Raw genomic sequence first — 15856 nt, forward strand, 5'->3', positions numbered from 1 at the left:
TATAATATGCATGTTAAGTTTTATATTTGGGGTGAAATATCAAGTCTTTTCAAGTAAACCGGTTCAAGTCCAATTCAAGTCCCAGGTCATTGGTGTAAAAGTCCAAGTCAAGTCACAAGTCTTAGAACATTTTTTCAAGTCAAGTCTAAAGTCATAAAATTAATGACTCGAGTCTGACTCGAGTCCAAGTCATGTGACTCGAGTCCACACCTCTGATTATATATATAGGTTCTGCAGCATCCGGTCCCGTACCAGCAGACTGAGAGACAGCTTTTTCCATCAGGCCATCAGACTGCTGAACACGTCATAGACACCTCAGCTTCACTACTGGAACTTCAACATTATGCACTCCACACTGTATATAAATGCCACTTGTTTTGCACATATTCAACTCTGTATATTTTATATATTTTATTTATTTATTTATTTATTTTATTTATTTATTTTTTTTACTATTTAATTTGTAAAAATGTGTATACACACACACACACACACACACACACACACACACACACACACGTAGGAAAATATTTAGTATACACATCCAGAAATGCATACACTATTATATATTGTACATATATTTATTAGTTTCAGGTTGGCCATTCTTGTATTTTGCTCGTTTGTGTTGTTGTGTTTGCACATCTCTGTTGCTTGTGGGGCTCGCACACAAGAATTTCACTCGCATGTGCTGTGCCAGTGTGCCTGCACATGTGATGTGACAATAAAAGTGATTTGATTTGATTTGATTTGATATATTTTGAGAGTTGACATAAGACGCAGCCTCACAAAACCATTAGTGTGGCTGTAGCTATACTGACTTATCAGATCGTACCGTAAACTGCAAATTAAAGAGCAGATAAATAATAAGATTAAAAGAAGTGAATGTAATCTTTTTTTCAGCTAATACTCAGTGAACATCAGCTCTACACATAGTTTTTTAGTTTTTTCCCTTTTAACAACATATAAGATTTGGTTTTAGATTTTATACTAATAAAAATCTCATAAAGGCTGCCAGGGCAAATTGCCCTACAAAGGTTTCTGTGGTTTTACGTCATATATTGTCATGTACATGACAACTGAGTTATGACAAAAATGCTATATGAGTAGTGCAGTTCTGATAGAGGGCTCCTCTGTGTCCAGAAGATGTAAGAAAACTAACTGCTTTTGTTCCCACCCTCCCTCCCTTTTAACAGTCAGACAGTAACATGATTACACGAGAAACTTGGGCACATGATCTGACCTTAAGTTCAGCTTCAACTCTAATTATGAAATTAAGTGGCGTATGGATTTTATTCTGCTGCCCAAATTGGAAAACCTCATTTTAGTCTCTGGCGAGAGTTTATCTATTTCTTTCCCCCCTACACTCACACACACAGTTGCCCATAGTAAATGCACAAAGAAACTCTGTATGAAATATTTGGGTTGCACATGGATCCAAACTGGATTGAGATCCAATGAGCCCATAGTGGAGCAACATTTTCCCCGCGTCTGCATTCATCATATCAAACATGTCATACATCAGTGGCAACAGAAGGCCCTTTCTTTTAAAGACTGCAGGATCCAGTCTAGTAGTTGCATTACATAGCCACTGCATTACAGCCGCAAGACGCAAACCACCTTTAGCAGCCTCTAAACCCTCCTGAATGGGAACCTGTCTAACTACCTACACCTAGAAGGGGCCTATCTTGTGGGTTTGGGGGCATCTTACATTAACTTTAAGGGGTCACATAAGGAATATATGTTAAAGAAACAGTTTCTAAACTTAAACAAACATGTATATATATATATATATACACATATATATATACACATATATATAGTGATATACTGTAGGTTTTGTTGTTGTTGTTGTTTTTTGTTTGTTTGTTTGTTTTTTTAAATTTAATCACCACTGGTAGCAGCACTGAGCATCTGTGTATGTGAAAATAATAACCTGTCATGTAACACACATGACATACTGGCACTCTGCTACAAGCATAATGATTAAACCAAAAACATGATTACTGGAATGCGGCTTGACAAGTTATATTTTTCAGAATTCTTTGCTTGTTCGATACAATGAAGTGTCACGTAACAGCTGCTTCCCAGCAGTAAATGCTTGATAGGCATAGTAAGTGTCAAAACAGGTCATTGTGACGTGATTTCACTTATCCAAAAAGGTTTGGATCATGGCTACCTTTTATTTGACAAGCCACTAAATTATCAACATGTTGTGTCCTCAGTCATGACAACTGACCTTTAGAGGATAAATTATTGAAATTAAATAATGATATTCAGTGAGTTTAATTATTTTAAAATGTAACACAAGTACATTGTAAGTAACTGTAATTAAAATACCTAAAAATGAACAGTAATCAGTTACTCTACTTTTTCAGTGGAAAAGTAATTTAATTACAGTAATGCGTTACTTAGTAACGCGTTACACCCAACACTGCTTCTGAGGTATCTGGAACACAGCATTAAAAAGCAATTGCTGAGGTTATTGTGGTTACTTAACATATTTTATATACAGTCTGTGATCACAACACTAACAAAATGACTGCATAGATGGTTGCGTTAAAAAAATGGGAGGCAGGAAAATAATAAATCCTTGTAACTACAAAACTACTCTAGGTGTTATTGCATTTTTAGGGAGCTTCGCTTTTAGAAGTTGAACTACAGATTTGATGGAGAATTAAATACGTTGAAGCCACCATGACCAGAGCCCGGATAGCTCAGTCGGTAGAGCATCAGACTTTTAATCTGAGGGTCCAGGGTTCAAGTCCCTGTTCGGGCGGCGGAAGTTTTAAATATCGAGACTAAACACTGAGCATAAACAAAACCCAAACTGGAACTACATGATATAAATTTTAGGAGTCGTGATTATGTAGTTCTCCAACTAAATGCTGTGGCTTGTATTCAGCCATTGTATTCGTTTATATGAGTGCTATATCCTGGTGTCCTACTGTAACCTGAACGAATACAAATAAAAGCTTTAGATCAGCCTCGTTTCGTGTCTCTTCTACGTTACATCAGCCCAGCTCGTTTCTCTGAGTCCAGTGACGATCTCTGCCCTCAAACGACATCACGTGAAAGAATAGTGACAGGGCGGGCTCGCGGGATCCCTCAGCCAATCGGCTCCTCTGTTTTGCGGCTTCCCATTCGACGATAAACATTGCGACGTGACCCGCAGAGCTCCTCAGTGAGGCAATAGCACGTCAGCGGGAGGGAGGTCGAGTGTAGTCCATAGTTGATCTTATTACCACAAGACTGGAATTACCCGACAACATTAAAGACACGCACACTTTTACGGTGAAGCAGTTCAGAAAGGAGAAGACGCTGTCCTGTCGCTCTGACGTCTGCCATTACCAACGCACTCCCGCTAGCCGTGGCAGCTAGCGCGAGCTAGCTAAGTTAGCTGTTACATACCCTCGCTTTTAGCACGCAGCTGACCTCCACCACAACACAGACCTGCTGAGTAACATTTGCTTGCTACGACGGGGTCGACATTCCCCCGTCTCTTCACTTACGTTCCCGTTGCCCCCTGTGTGGTGCCCCGTGGACGCTTCCCGAATATGATCCACAATGAGTCAAAGAGATACCTTAGTTCATCTGTTTGCTGGAGGGTGAGTATATTCCTCGTCTTCCTGTCGTCAGAGCGGGGCTAGCTAGCCACACACTGTAAGTTAATTGCAATCGCTATAGACGCTGTAGCTGTCCATTATGCGATATCCGTATTGATGTTTTGTGTATTTTGGCTTTGGGTAGTTGCGTAAAGGTAACCCAGAGATAACTTTTTGCATCACTGTCAGATGTCAGCTAATCTTGTCCTCACGTATGCGCACTCGCAGTTTTCTCAATGACATTTCAATGTATGAATGAAATGGCTTTTTACGAACACTCGGAAGTCTTCGTCAGAGTTGTGTATTATCATATATTATTTATAGCTACGACCAGGAAAATTTTGGCTTTAGAAAGCCGGCGTCTTTAAACGTCTGTGCGCCTTGTGTGCAGCAAAACAAATGTGGGCAGACTCCCAGTAAAGGTCACTCGAAATAGTGACATCTCAACTATGTCAGCGTATCTTAACTATAGGCTTGTATCAAACTCGTTTTCCAAAGCATATTCGGTATATAGCACGTTCAACTATGATTGAATCACAGCCTGGGACTGTTACGAAAGGGTGTGAATCAGCAATCCTGTATTTTTGCAGATCCGTGAATTTTGCAGAAACGTTCATCTTCCGTCTGACTGACCTGGTACACAGTGAAACACAATACTAGTGTTTCAGCACTAGAAATGGGCAAAGGGATCATTTATCAGCTTAAATGAGCTCTTTGCTTCTCTTTAACAACATGCAGCAGTTTATTACACTGGCATACTAAACCATATTTAAGAAAAGCACTGATAAGAGTTCTGCTTTTGTAGGCCTGAACATGTTGAGTGGGTGTTATCTTGTTAAAGGAGTCAGTTTTTGCATATTAAGCTGTAGTCGTATGATGTCTCTGATGTCCTGCTTTCCCTTTATATACAGTAATTATCTGACTCTTGATTACTTCACCTCTGCTAAAAACTGTGTTTTGGGGACTTGCTTTCCCTGTTTATCTGTGTGTGTGTGTCTCTCTCTCTCTAACACACAGACACACACACTCTCTGTTTTGGTATCAGTTGAAAATTAACTTTAAGTGTAGATAACTGCTGTTTACAATTCTTTTGCTATTGCCTAGCCTAAACTAAACCTAACAGGACCTGACCAATACAGTCCTGTTAGGCTCGGTTTATTTATCGAGTTCATGTAGATAATATTCTTGTGCTTTGTCGATGCAGTTTGTTTTACTTTTCGTACCTGACTGTACGTTGTACCTGCTGTTTGAATATTTGTAAAAACTGTAAAAAAATAAATAATAACAGTATGTTTACAAGATATGTTAGCCACCATATCTATTGTACCTCATGCTTAAAAAAAGTCTGTCTTAAAAATTCAAAATTAGCAATGCATGGGAGCCCCGAATATTGCAATGAACATGGTGTAGGCATTAAGATCATTTAGAGCATCAATGATATATTAGTTTTCTTTTCACATTCAGTTTCATTACAATTATACTAAAAGTGATACATTTAACTTGTACATCCCCATGATCTAAGACTGCAGCGTTAGCTTTGTACACATAAAATGAGGTAGCCTTTAGTTTCTGTGAAACATAATTAGCTGCCATTGGTTGAAATAACCAAGCTTTATTACTACATTTACACTGTTCTAAGAATCCTCTTCTAACCATGATGAGCTAAACCAAGGTTCCAATGTTTTCTGCACTTAGCTTTCTGATATTAATGGCCACTCAAGTGGCCATTAATATCAGAAAGTATAGAGATTTATTTTTATATTTGAATCTGCCTGACAAAATCCCCTTGTTGTAATTCTAAATGTTTAGTTGCTGCAAACTGGCTACTCTTGGCAGTTTCCCTTCTCAGCTTCCTTTCTGGCAGGCTAACCAGGTCAGTCTTCAGTGCTGATCCTACTGTGATCTTGAGATCCAATAAGCTTGCGAGTCATTCCAATCAGAACTGGCAGCTAGGGGAGAACTGGTTCACATGGCACTACAGCAATGTAATTGATTCTGCAGAGGAGAACAAGGGGTATAACTGAAAAGCTCGCTGGAGAGGCAGCTGATTAGGAAGAATTTATAGTATTCCAAACATATACGATTACTTATGCTTCAGAGAAACTAATGATACATCTTTGTCCTGATGTATGACATGATGAATACAAAGTGGGGCTGGCTGCACCTGACTTTGAAGCCTGCTAAAAACAGAAGTATTTTTATTTGTTTCCTAGTTTATTAAAATCCACATATCTAGGAATTTTAATATGGTGTGGTGCTAAATGGGAGCATGCTGTTACTTCCCAAGAAACACAAAGCATTCCTGGCTGGCTTTCTATCCCAACACTGTGCTTTTTCTTGTCTACATGCCTGGGATCTTTAGAATTCCACTCACCACACCGGGTGATTCGTTTAGGCAACGCTTTGCGGATCTTTTGGTAAAGAATACAGGAACTGTTTGTGACGATTTTATCTGTTGTGCTTTGCTGGCTCACATCAGCCTTCTCTGTTTTTGCACCAGATGTGGGGGCACCGTAGGAGCCATATTGACTTGTCCACTGGAAGTAGTGAAGACCCGTCTCCAGTCATCCTCCATCACCCTCTATGTGTCTGAGGTTCAGCTCAGCACTGTCAATGGGGCCAGTGTGGCCCGTGTGTCTCCACCAGGCCCCCTGCACTGTCTCAAGTGGGTATCTTTTAACATGTCACACACATACACACAGAGCATATTTTGACATTGTACATAATGTTAGCATTGCTTTGAATTAGCAGCTTACAGTTATTTGAGCTAAAATGAGTGGAGCTGTTCACATGTGTATTCAGTTGTCTGTACTCTCCCCGAGAGGTGGTTTAATCTGGCCAGTGCCCCCCTGGCAAAACCACTCTCTCCCTGAAATACAACTCCTCAATAGCAGCCTTTGGGAGAGGCACACACAGGAGAACACACTAGTTGCTTTAGTCAAAGAGGACATTTCACAGCAAATCCAACTGTTACCATTTATTTATCTGTGATTTTATTTGTGAAACTAATCATCAGTCACAGTATCTGTTATGACAGTCACAGCAATACCATACAGATTTAGGCAGAGGGTGTAGTGGTTTACACATTGGACTAACACGTTAATGATCCCTGGTTCAGTCCCAGAATGAGACACAAATCCCAAATGTAGGGTTTCATTAGCATCCGATGTAAAAACCAAACCCATTGTGGCAACCCAAAAGCAGCATGGCAACTTTAGAAGAGGAGCGAATGCTACTCTGAAAAAAGTGTGTTCGATGGCAGAGTGCCACCTTTCCAGTTTAGTCATATGGGAGTTGCCAGCTGCAGCTTTGCTCTGCAGGATGTAGTGTATTCCTAACTTATTCATGTTTTATATGTTCTCCAGCTGCCGCTGAGTACAGACATTGTTGACATGTTGCAGGCTGTAGATGAAGGGGTGCAGTCAGCAGGCCTGTGTGAAAACACCTGGCTACCCCTGCTAACTAAAGCTGAAACTGCACACCAGTATTTAGACCTGATTCATGACTGGAGACTGAAACTCTTCAGCTTTTGGAAGCTGTTGCCAAAGACTGAGAAATGAGCAAAATCATATCACAATTTCTGGCTCTAGTTTAATTATTACTACTTGTAAATCTCATGTTGATTTGGGTGAAAACAACCTGCAGCATAGCACATTGGGTGCTGCCACTCTTTAAAGTGGTGGAGTGCTCCTAATCCTTGGGAACAAACTGAGACATTGTGTTTTATTGTGTGTCCCCCTAGACCTTGCGGTGTTCATTACACACGACAATCCAAGTGTTGGAGTGACAGTTTTTGCTATTCTTAGATTGCCTGCTTGTTTTAGGGCTTTGAAACTAGGTTAAGGTTCCACACAGAGGGTCTGGGTTGGTGATGTGGTGAGGGGGGCATAACAAAACTGTAATGACTATAAATAGGGCTGGCACTCTGGGATTGTCTGACTGGCATCATCTTTAGGAAAAGACTTTCTGTCAGATAACCTTGGAGTTTTGTGCAATACGTTGCTTCTAATCCACATATTTCTGTGTGTGTGTGTGTGTGTGTGTGTGTTCAGATTGATATTGCAGAAAGAGGGACCTCGATCTCTCTTCAGAGGCTTGGGGCCAAATTTGGTGGGTGTGGCACCTTCCAGGTAAGTTATGTGATACGTTGTGTTTTTCTTACTGTTAGCATTACGTACAAAAGCACGACCTGATATACCCGTGTTGGTTTTGTTAATGCGTCATCATAACATAATAATAATAATGGATACTTTATTGATCCCCATGGGGAAATTACTTGTTTTTCTCTGCATTTGACCCATTCACTCAGTGAAGCAGTGGGCAGCCCACTAAGCAGGCGCCCGGGGAGCAGTGTGTAGGGACGGTACCTTGCTCAGGGGTACCTCAGGGTAGCCGTTAAGTGGATTCGAACCGCCGACCTTCCGATCATGGGGCGACCACTTTACCTACTGAGCTATCCCTGCCCCTAACATAGGACCAGGATCAGTATTACAACTAAATCACGTTGTCTGAGCATTCAGTTTGCATTAGAAGTTAGCTAACAGCAAACTTAACTTGATAATATAATTTATTATATTGGCATATATTTATATAATATGGTTATATATTGGCATATAATATATTTATTATATTATAGAGCCATTTCTTGTTCATTGCAAAGCTATGACATCCCAACAGTATGACTGGTCAGTTGCCATATTGATCCTGGAACATCAAACCGTGCTTTTATCTATATCCAAGCACTTTTAGCTAACATCACAAACACTCACACTCTGATGCAGTTGGGTCAACTCGGGATGGTAGACGACCAGTTCTACCACCTGAACCACAGCCGGCAAATGAGGGGCAGAAAGAGACTGTTAGTCAAGTACTAGTTTAATAGTTATAGTTAATTCTATCATCATTATTTGTTATCAGTTTCAAAACATTGTGGAGTCAAGCTGAACAGATAAAATGGTTTGCTCTGATGGTTTTATTCTTATCTTTTTTCTCACTGTCTTCCTGCATTATTATTTTGACCATCCATAATCCTCCATTTCATCTTTCTGAGTCATTCCTAGATGATGATTATCCCGCTATGTTCAGCTTCCAATTTTGGAACATGTGTCCAAATGTTTACTGGTTATTAAGATTCCGTATTCGTGGGTGAATTAATGACTGTTAGACAAGAAAATTTCCACCACCTTGTTTTAGTTGGTGTGAGGTAATTCTTTTGAACAGGTGTCATTGATCTACTCCAAAAAAATTTATTGTTACTGTGGCCAAGTAATTGGCCTCTGTTCCTTTTTGACACCAAAGGCCTTTCTTGGCATCATTTCTATGCAGGTCAAATTTGTACAGCCATGTTCTGATTGTAGATTGATCCATGTGCACACAGTAAGCTACAGGAGTGCAGGCGTATTTAATCATCTTCTGCACTCCTTGCTGCTGTTGTAGATATTTTTGTCTATATTGTTACATAGTTTGATATCATAAGCTCATATAGTTTTTGACAACCTTGAAGAATCAAGAGCACTAAAAATACTGTGTGCTTTAAAGAAATGTTGATTTAAGTATCTGGTAAAAAGTCTACAGCTCCATAGCCTGTGAAAAACAGTTGTGCTCTGTAACTACTACAACGTTTGCTGAGGTTACTTGGTGACGAAGAAGAATCAGGGATCCACACTCATTAAGGAGCCATTCATTGTCATGGCATTCTCAGCAGTTTGTGCACCACTGACTTCATGGCGACGTGTTCACATAGTCTAAGCCTGGGGAAAACTTCTAACCAACTGCCATAATAGTTTCATTTCATTAACCGCTCTGACTGGTAATGAGAGAAGCAAAGTGGTGACTAATGGCAGTGGGCAGCAGCTAGTGCTGCGGAAGCAGGTGCCAGTGCTAAGCATACACTAAGTGTTTTGTTAGTGTTATATGAACAAATGGTTAGGTAGAGGAAAGGAAGGAAAAGAGGACTCCTGAGTACAGATGGAGATTTAATGAAAAGCAAGCAAAGATTCGCACTACAATGTGACGGATGAACTCCAAACATCATTAAAAGTCTGACTAAGCACATTTGACAAACCGGTGTACAAATGAACCAGATGGCGCACAGCGTAGTGCCATTACTGGAATAAAAGCAAAAGCAGCGCTCCTATTTAGACACAAGTGTGAACATGATCATTATGACCATTTTAATTAGTGAAAACAACTAAAGATAATTACTGCAAATAAATGAAGGCATGCTTTTTTTGCTGAAAGCCTTATTTGTCCAACTAGGCTGATTTGCTGAGAATATTAGTTCTGCTCTTGGCTTTACACCTAATGAATTTTTAAACCCCATTAAACTGAACCAGACACGAGGGCAGTTGTACACTTGTTAATGCAGTGTAATTGATGAGCTGTATTGCTACTGGAGGCAGTGGCTCAGACTAATTAGTTGTGCACTGAAATACAAAAACATGGCATATATAACTTGTTTTGCCTCATTCCAGTTTAACACATGCTGACCCCCTTTTTTTGTCCTCCTTTTCTACTAATAGAGCAATCTATTTTGGTGCTTACTCCACTGCCAAAGAGAAACTGAACGGCGTGTTGGAACCTGACTCCACACAGGTGCACATGGTGTCGGCTGGAATAGCAGGTAACTACATGTCTGCAAAAAAGTCTTTTTTAAAGTCAAAGTTAAATTAGTTGCATAAAACACTCTCAAGTCTTTTTCTTACAGTCTTCTTCTATGGATTTAAGATTTTAACTTCCTTGCCTTAAACTTAAAGAATCCCCACAGTGGTGGTACAAAAGACTACTAGTACCTACTCTACTCAACTCAACTTTACTGTACTCGGTTTCAGTCATTTTTTTCATGATAATTGAGTACCACTTAATATGCATAGGGTCGTTATAGCAACGCGCCCGAAAGTCCACGGCGTCATTTCTATCCAACAAACAACATGACAGCAGGGGATAGTGATGCAATACCTGCTGCTCAGTGTATGGCTTTTTCAGACTCCGGGACCACCGTGTTGTTTTTGTGTAGCCATTTCCCTCGTTGCTGGATTTCAAAAATGGCGTTTCTGATTTTTGTAAGAGAGTGGCTCTCATGAGTCATCGAGTTACGCCATTGACTGGCCAATCAGTGTCATGCACTGATTGGCACATGTTGCACATGTTGCACATGTTGATGTCACATTTCCAGAACCATAAGTCAGTTTATTTGTACATTTGAACACTGGAGTCTGTGAAGAATGACTCACTTTTGGAACCAGCCTCAAGTGGCCAATGTGGGAACTGCAGGTTTTGGCACGTGTGTTTTTTGTTTGTTTTTTGTTTTGTTTTTAAATTAGCTTTTGTTTTTTGTGCTTTTTTTTTTTCTTTATCCAGCACAAATATAATCTCTTCATTCTTAAACTAATTTGGTGGTGCAATAAAGGTCAGACTGCAAATATGAAATGCACATCCATATCGTTTCCTTAAAAACTATAGAGTTTTAAATCTATAAAGTCTTTTTCATTGCAGTAAATGGCTATGTCAAAAGAAGAAGAAGGAGAAAACTAGAGGTGTTTTATGCAACTAGTCCCCAAGGCATCAGACAGACATGCATCATCGTGTCCTGCTTTTTAGAAACTAAAATAGCAGTTGTTTCTAATGTTGTGAGCATATTGATCTTGACTCTTCAGTGTTGGTGAGCTTCCACAAATAGTCATGTTACATGAAAGTTAAAGTGGTAAAACTAATATTGTATCAAATTTGATTAAAATCCAGTTCCATACAAGTTGTGACGTGTGTACAATGTAAATGACAACAGAATACAATGAGTTGTAAATCTCATCAACCCAAATACTGTTCCCAGTAAAACATAAAAAAAAGTCATGAAATGTTCAAATCTAGACATTTTACTTTTTATCAAACATATTAGCTCATGTTGAATTTGATGGCAGCAACATGCCCCAGAAAGTTGGGTGAAGACAGCAGAAGGCTATAAAAGTCAATTGGACTAAAAAGAAACATTTGGAGGAACATTTTGCAACTAAATAGGTTACCTGGCAACAGGTCAGTAACATGATTGGAGCATGATGATGAAGAGCATTTTAGAGGGACAGCCTTTCACCAGTTTCCAGGAAACGGTGTCTATAAATTTCATCATACTGTTAATCAGACATTAAATATCTCATCATCTACAGTATATAAAATCACTAAAAGAGCTCTAAAAGAAATCCCTGTGCACATTCTGGATGTACAGACAGAACTTCAGTAAAAACAGGAATGATTCTGTCATGGAAATCAGTGCATATTTCTGAGATTTTCAAATGCATTGCATTCAGTTTTATTTCGATTTTACTGCGTCCCAACTTCTATGGAATAGGGGTTGTAGGAAAATCCTACAGGCATCACTTGTGTTTCTTTACTAGTTGCTGTGTGTGTGTATGGCTCCCTTTGCAATGCTGATTAAAATAAATGTGTTATGAGGTCAGATTTAAATACCACTCCACAATTCTCTGATGCCTTGCATGTCAGGGGTGGGTTATCTGCTCTCAAGTGGCTGATTGTTTTGGGAATAATAAACCTGTATGATATGGGTCAGTCAGACTGCTTCACTGAGTTTCTGGGTGAATCCAAAGTTCACAGTAACACCACTTGTAGCACACCATGACTTAGACCTTTCAGCAAACCAGTCAAGGTCAGCGTCACTACATTTCCCTCCAGCAGCAACCAACAGAGCTGCCTGAGCTGAAGTGACAGGTGACGAGGTGTTAACAGTCATCTCATCTTTACGTGACACACATAGCAGAGGCTAGAGCAGTTTTCTGCTGTTGATAGCAGGAAGAGTAAGCGTAGATGCTAGTCTTTCAGCCTCAGGATGGTTGTGCATTCGATGATTCCTCGTTTATACTATTCCCACAGTATTTTAATTTATTTAATAAAATATCAATATCTGGTCTCCATGTATCGATATAATATCACCATGCAAAAGATTGCGATACTATGCTGTATTCTTTTTTTCCCTTCCCTACCACTAACATTTAAATACAAATATTAAGTAATATTAAGATGTATGGAATATAGATTGCATAACCTAGTAAAAATCCGAATCGCAGGTGAAAGATGACATTAAGAGGCTCTATATAGGAGCGTAAAGTATAATAGACAGTGCAGAGTGTTTTCAGTTTTAGGGTTTGAAATAAATTGTTAGCAGATGATTCTCTGCTTGACACACTTGGATATGATGGTTGAGGAGCTGCAGAAAGGCTCAGTAAAAATAAAAAGATAATGCAGAGCTTTTCTAGTAGAGCTGAAAATGAGCATAACTGTCCCTATTATCCCTTAATCCCTCAGAACTGCAGGTATCCATGCAGCATTGTAGTTTTGCAGTACTCTTGCATTAAACTGTTATTTTTATGTAAGTTTATTTCAATCAATGAACAGCTGTTCTCTCCCGTCATATCCATTCTGCTGTCTTTGTGTGTGTGTGTGTGAGTGAGTGAGATTTCACATGACGTTGTGCATTATGTTAAATCCTGCGGGGTGATGGTGGGAATGGGATCTTGAATGGTTGCATGCCGGGTCTTTTCGCAAACACACAAGCCCTGTGTCTGTTTTAGGCTTTTACTCTACCGTAGCTCTCCTCTCGCAAGGGCATGAGACCCCCGCACCACCAGGGGTCTCTAGCTGCATCTGTGAGGAGTTACTTGGGTCTGCGTGAGTACTCGCCACAGATCTGTGCTTCTTCTTATGTCTGGTTCTTCTTTCTCTAACTCTCACCTAGCTCATTGGATAAGATGGAGTTTTTCTCTCTTTCTTACAGCTGTTAGCATGACATACAAATCTTATAACATGCAGTTTCCCCTCTACTTGGGGCTACCTGCTTTTGTGGCTTTGATATTTTTTTAATTTAATTTAATTTATTTTTTTTTACTAAAAGAACCTGTTTATTCTTACTTTACTGTTAGCATCTTGAGAATTAGCTTATCATATTTCTTAATTTTGTAGAAGAGTAACCTTGTTGTGTTTTTTTTACCCTCTTTAGGTTTTACAGCCATCACCGCAACCAATCCAGTATGGCTCATAAAGACGCGTCTACAGCTGGATGCAAGGTGAACAGTTCATGTAGCTTTCTTTTTCTTTTTTGTCTGTTGCTCTGATATGCGTCACCACACAGATATTCGCTGTCATTGAAGAACATGTTGCTATCTTTATTTCTGAATCCTCCTTCATAGTTTAAACCAGTTCTACTGAACGAGCGCTGCTTTTGTTTGGACCTTGTGCAGCTCGCCTGGCTGGGTGTGGTCTGTCATTCATAACCATAAAGCTTCAGGCTTTGACTTTCCTTTATTTTACATGTACAGTAGGTTTCAGAAGTACTTGTAAATCTGACTCTGAAACACTAAGAACAAGGAGCTGTCTGTTTAGATATTGGTTGAATTTAAAGAGATCACACTCAATGCTCTGCATTTAGCTTTAAGTGTTTTCGTGCCCTTCCCACGAGGCTTGCTATGCAAAACGTTGCCAAACTGACTAAAGGTTAATTGGCATGCGCTTCGGTGATCATAGAACAGTTTTCACTTTACACACTCGAATGTGTTTTCAGTGTAAATTTAAACAGTGAACTGGAGACAAATCCTGTGCTTTTGTATTTTCTGCAGTGTGATCGAGGAGTCCATCTTTGCAGGAGCCTTGCTTTGTTCTGTAAACGGGTGGCTTTGTTTGTTTTGTTGAGTAATGTTACCCGGACAAAGGTTAAATTTCATTTGTGTGGAAGTCAGGTGGCTCAGCTCCCTGTTTTATGTTTTATATTCTTAGTAACTGTGTGCAGTTTTCTTTCGTTTAGGGGTTTGGGGGGGGTTCTGTTTGTATTTTTTTTGGGGGGGGGGGGGGGGGGTTACCCCTGAGCCATGAAAAGCTGATGTGGCATTGTCATCACCTCGCTGGACAGATGGCTGGGCGGCGTGAACACCCAAGTTTGTGACTTGAGAACGAGTCACTCTAGCATTTTCAAATTGATACCACAGGTGTGTCTACTGAGGATCTCTGAGGTTGAATCTCAGTGATCTCGACCTCAATATCAAGGTCAGAGGTCAGGTTTTCTGAAAGTCATCCAGGATTCTGAGCTTGATATCATAGGTGTAACTAATAAGAGGCTGAGTGGCTGCTGGAATTGTTAATTATTTTACATACTGTGCTCTGTAAATGCAACTTCTGTACAATATCTCTTCATCCCTCCTTAAAGTCTCTGAAGAAGAGCAGTTTTTTCTCCAAATCCACAGTGAGAGGAAGCAGTATGCTACACAGCTTGTAATCCCTCCATTTTTCTTGTGTTTTCAGGAATCGAGGCGAGCGAAGGATGAGCGCTTTCGAGTGCGTGCGTCAGGTGTATCAGACAGACGGCTTTCGGGGCTTCTACAGAGGGATGTCGGCATCCTACGCCGGCATCTCAGAGACTGTGATCCACTTTGTGATCTATGAAAACATTAAACGGCGCCTCCTGGAGGCCAAGGCACCACAGAATATGGACGAGGAGGAGGATTTGACAAAAGATGCTTCAGACTTTGTGGGGATGATGCTTGCTGCTGCCACCTCCAAGACTTGTGCCACATCTATTGCTTACCCTCATGGTGAGAGGCTGTTACTAGCTGTTCTCATCTGGATGTCTGATCACCCCCCATTATGTTCTCTTACCCACCCTCTCTCTTGTTCAAATTTGCAGAAGTGATTCGCACGCGACTACGCGAAGAAGGCAACAAGTACCGCTCTTTCTTCCAGACGCTAACGACAGTGCCCAAAGAGGAGGGCTTCCGCGCCCTGTACCGCGGTCTCACCACCCACCTGGTACGCCAGATACCCAACACGGGCATCATGATGTGCACCTACGAGCTGGTAGTCTACCTCCTGAACGGTTAAAGCCTCCCCACCCCCCTCCCTCCTCTATTTGGAGAAAGGAGACCCAGAGCACCTGCACACCAGCTAGCACAGCTAACAGCCTGCTTCCAGAGACAGCACCTCAACTGCTGTCTTGGTGACACAAGACAACACGAGCGGTCGTTCATAAAAAAGTCTGGAGTTTTGTTGTATAGACGAAGAAGGAGTGTGAGAAAGATCTTTGCGTTGGTTTGGGCATCGAGGTTTAGCAGTGGCAAAGAAGTAGATCCCCTATTTTCACTTTTATTCCATCCTTTTCTCCATTCTGACGTAAACTTTCTTCCTTATGAAGAAAGAAGCTAACTTCCAGTATATTCTATCTCTTAACATTACCGTACTAATAATGAAGCTCCGTAATACCA

General features: G+C 40.4%; 1 protein-coding gene and 1 non-coding gene across 3 annotated transcripts; both read left to right on the forward strand.

Annotated features, from left to right (window-relative positions):
- Positions 1-2703: 2703 nt before the first annotated feature.
- trnak-uuu (transfer RNA lysine (anticodon UUU)) lies at positions 2704-2776 on the forward strand. Its single transcript has one exon. It is a non-coding gene; the product is annotated as a tRNA-Lys (tRNA).
- A 403-nt stretch (positions 2777-3179) lies between these two features.
- On the forward strand, positions 3180-15481 carry LOC146618334 (solute carrier family 25 member 36-A-like). 2 transcript variants are annotated; one of them, XM_085370445.1, is made up of 7 exons: positions 3180-3605; positions 6103-6267; positions 7655-7732; positions 10124-10224; positions 13606-13672; positions 14901-15190; positions 15283-15481. In XM_085370445.1, the coding sequence occupies exons 1-7, from the start codon at positions 3565-3567 to the stop codon at positions 15474-15476; spliced, it is 936 nt and encodes a 311-aa protein (XP_085226571.1). In that variant the 5' UTR covers positions 3180-3564; the 3' UTR covers positions 15477-15481. The 2 variants fall into 2 exon arrangements, with proteins under 2 accessions (XP_085226571.1, XP_085226570.1); XM_085370444.1 differs by lacking the exon at positions 3180-3605 and having other exon boundaries at positions 5376-6267.
- The last annotated feature ends 375 nt before the right edge of the window (positions 15482-15856 follow it).

The sequence above is a fragment of the Diplotaxodon limnothrissa genome, linkage group LG14 (assembly GCF_057381915.1).
Source record: "Diplotaxodon limnothrissa isolate DT_005_m linkage group LG14, D_limnothrissa_male_GT1.1, whole genome shotgun sequence".
Lineage (NCBI taxonomy): Eukaryota > Metazoa > Chordata > Actinopteri > Cichliformes > Cichlidae > Diplotaxodon > Diplotaxodon limnothrissa.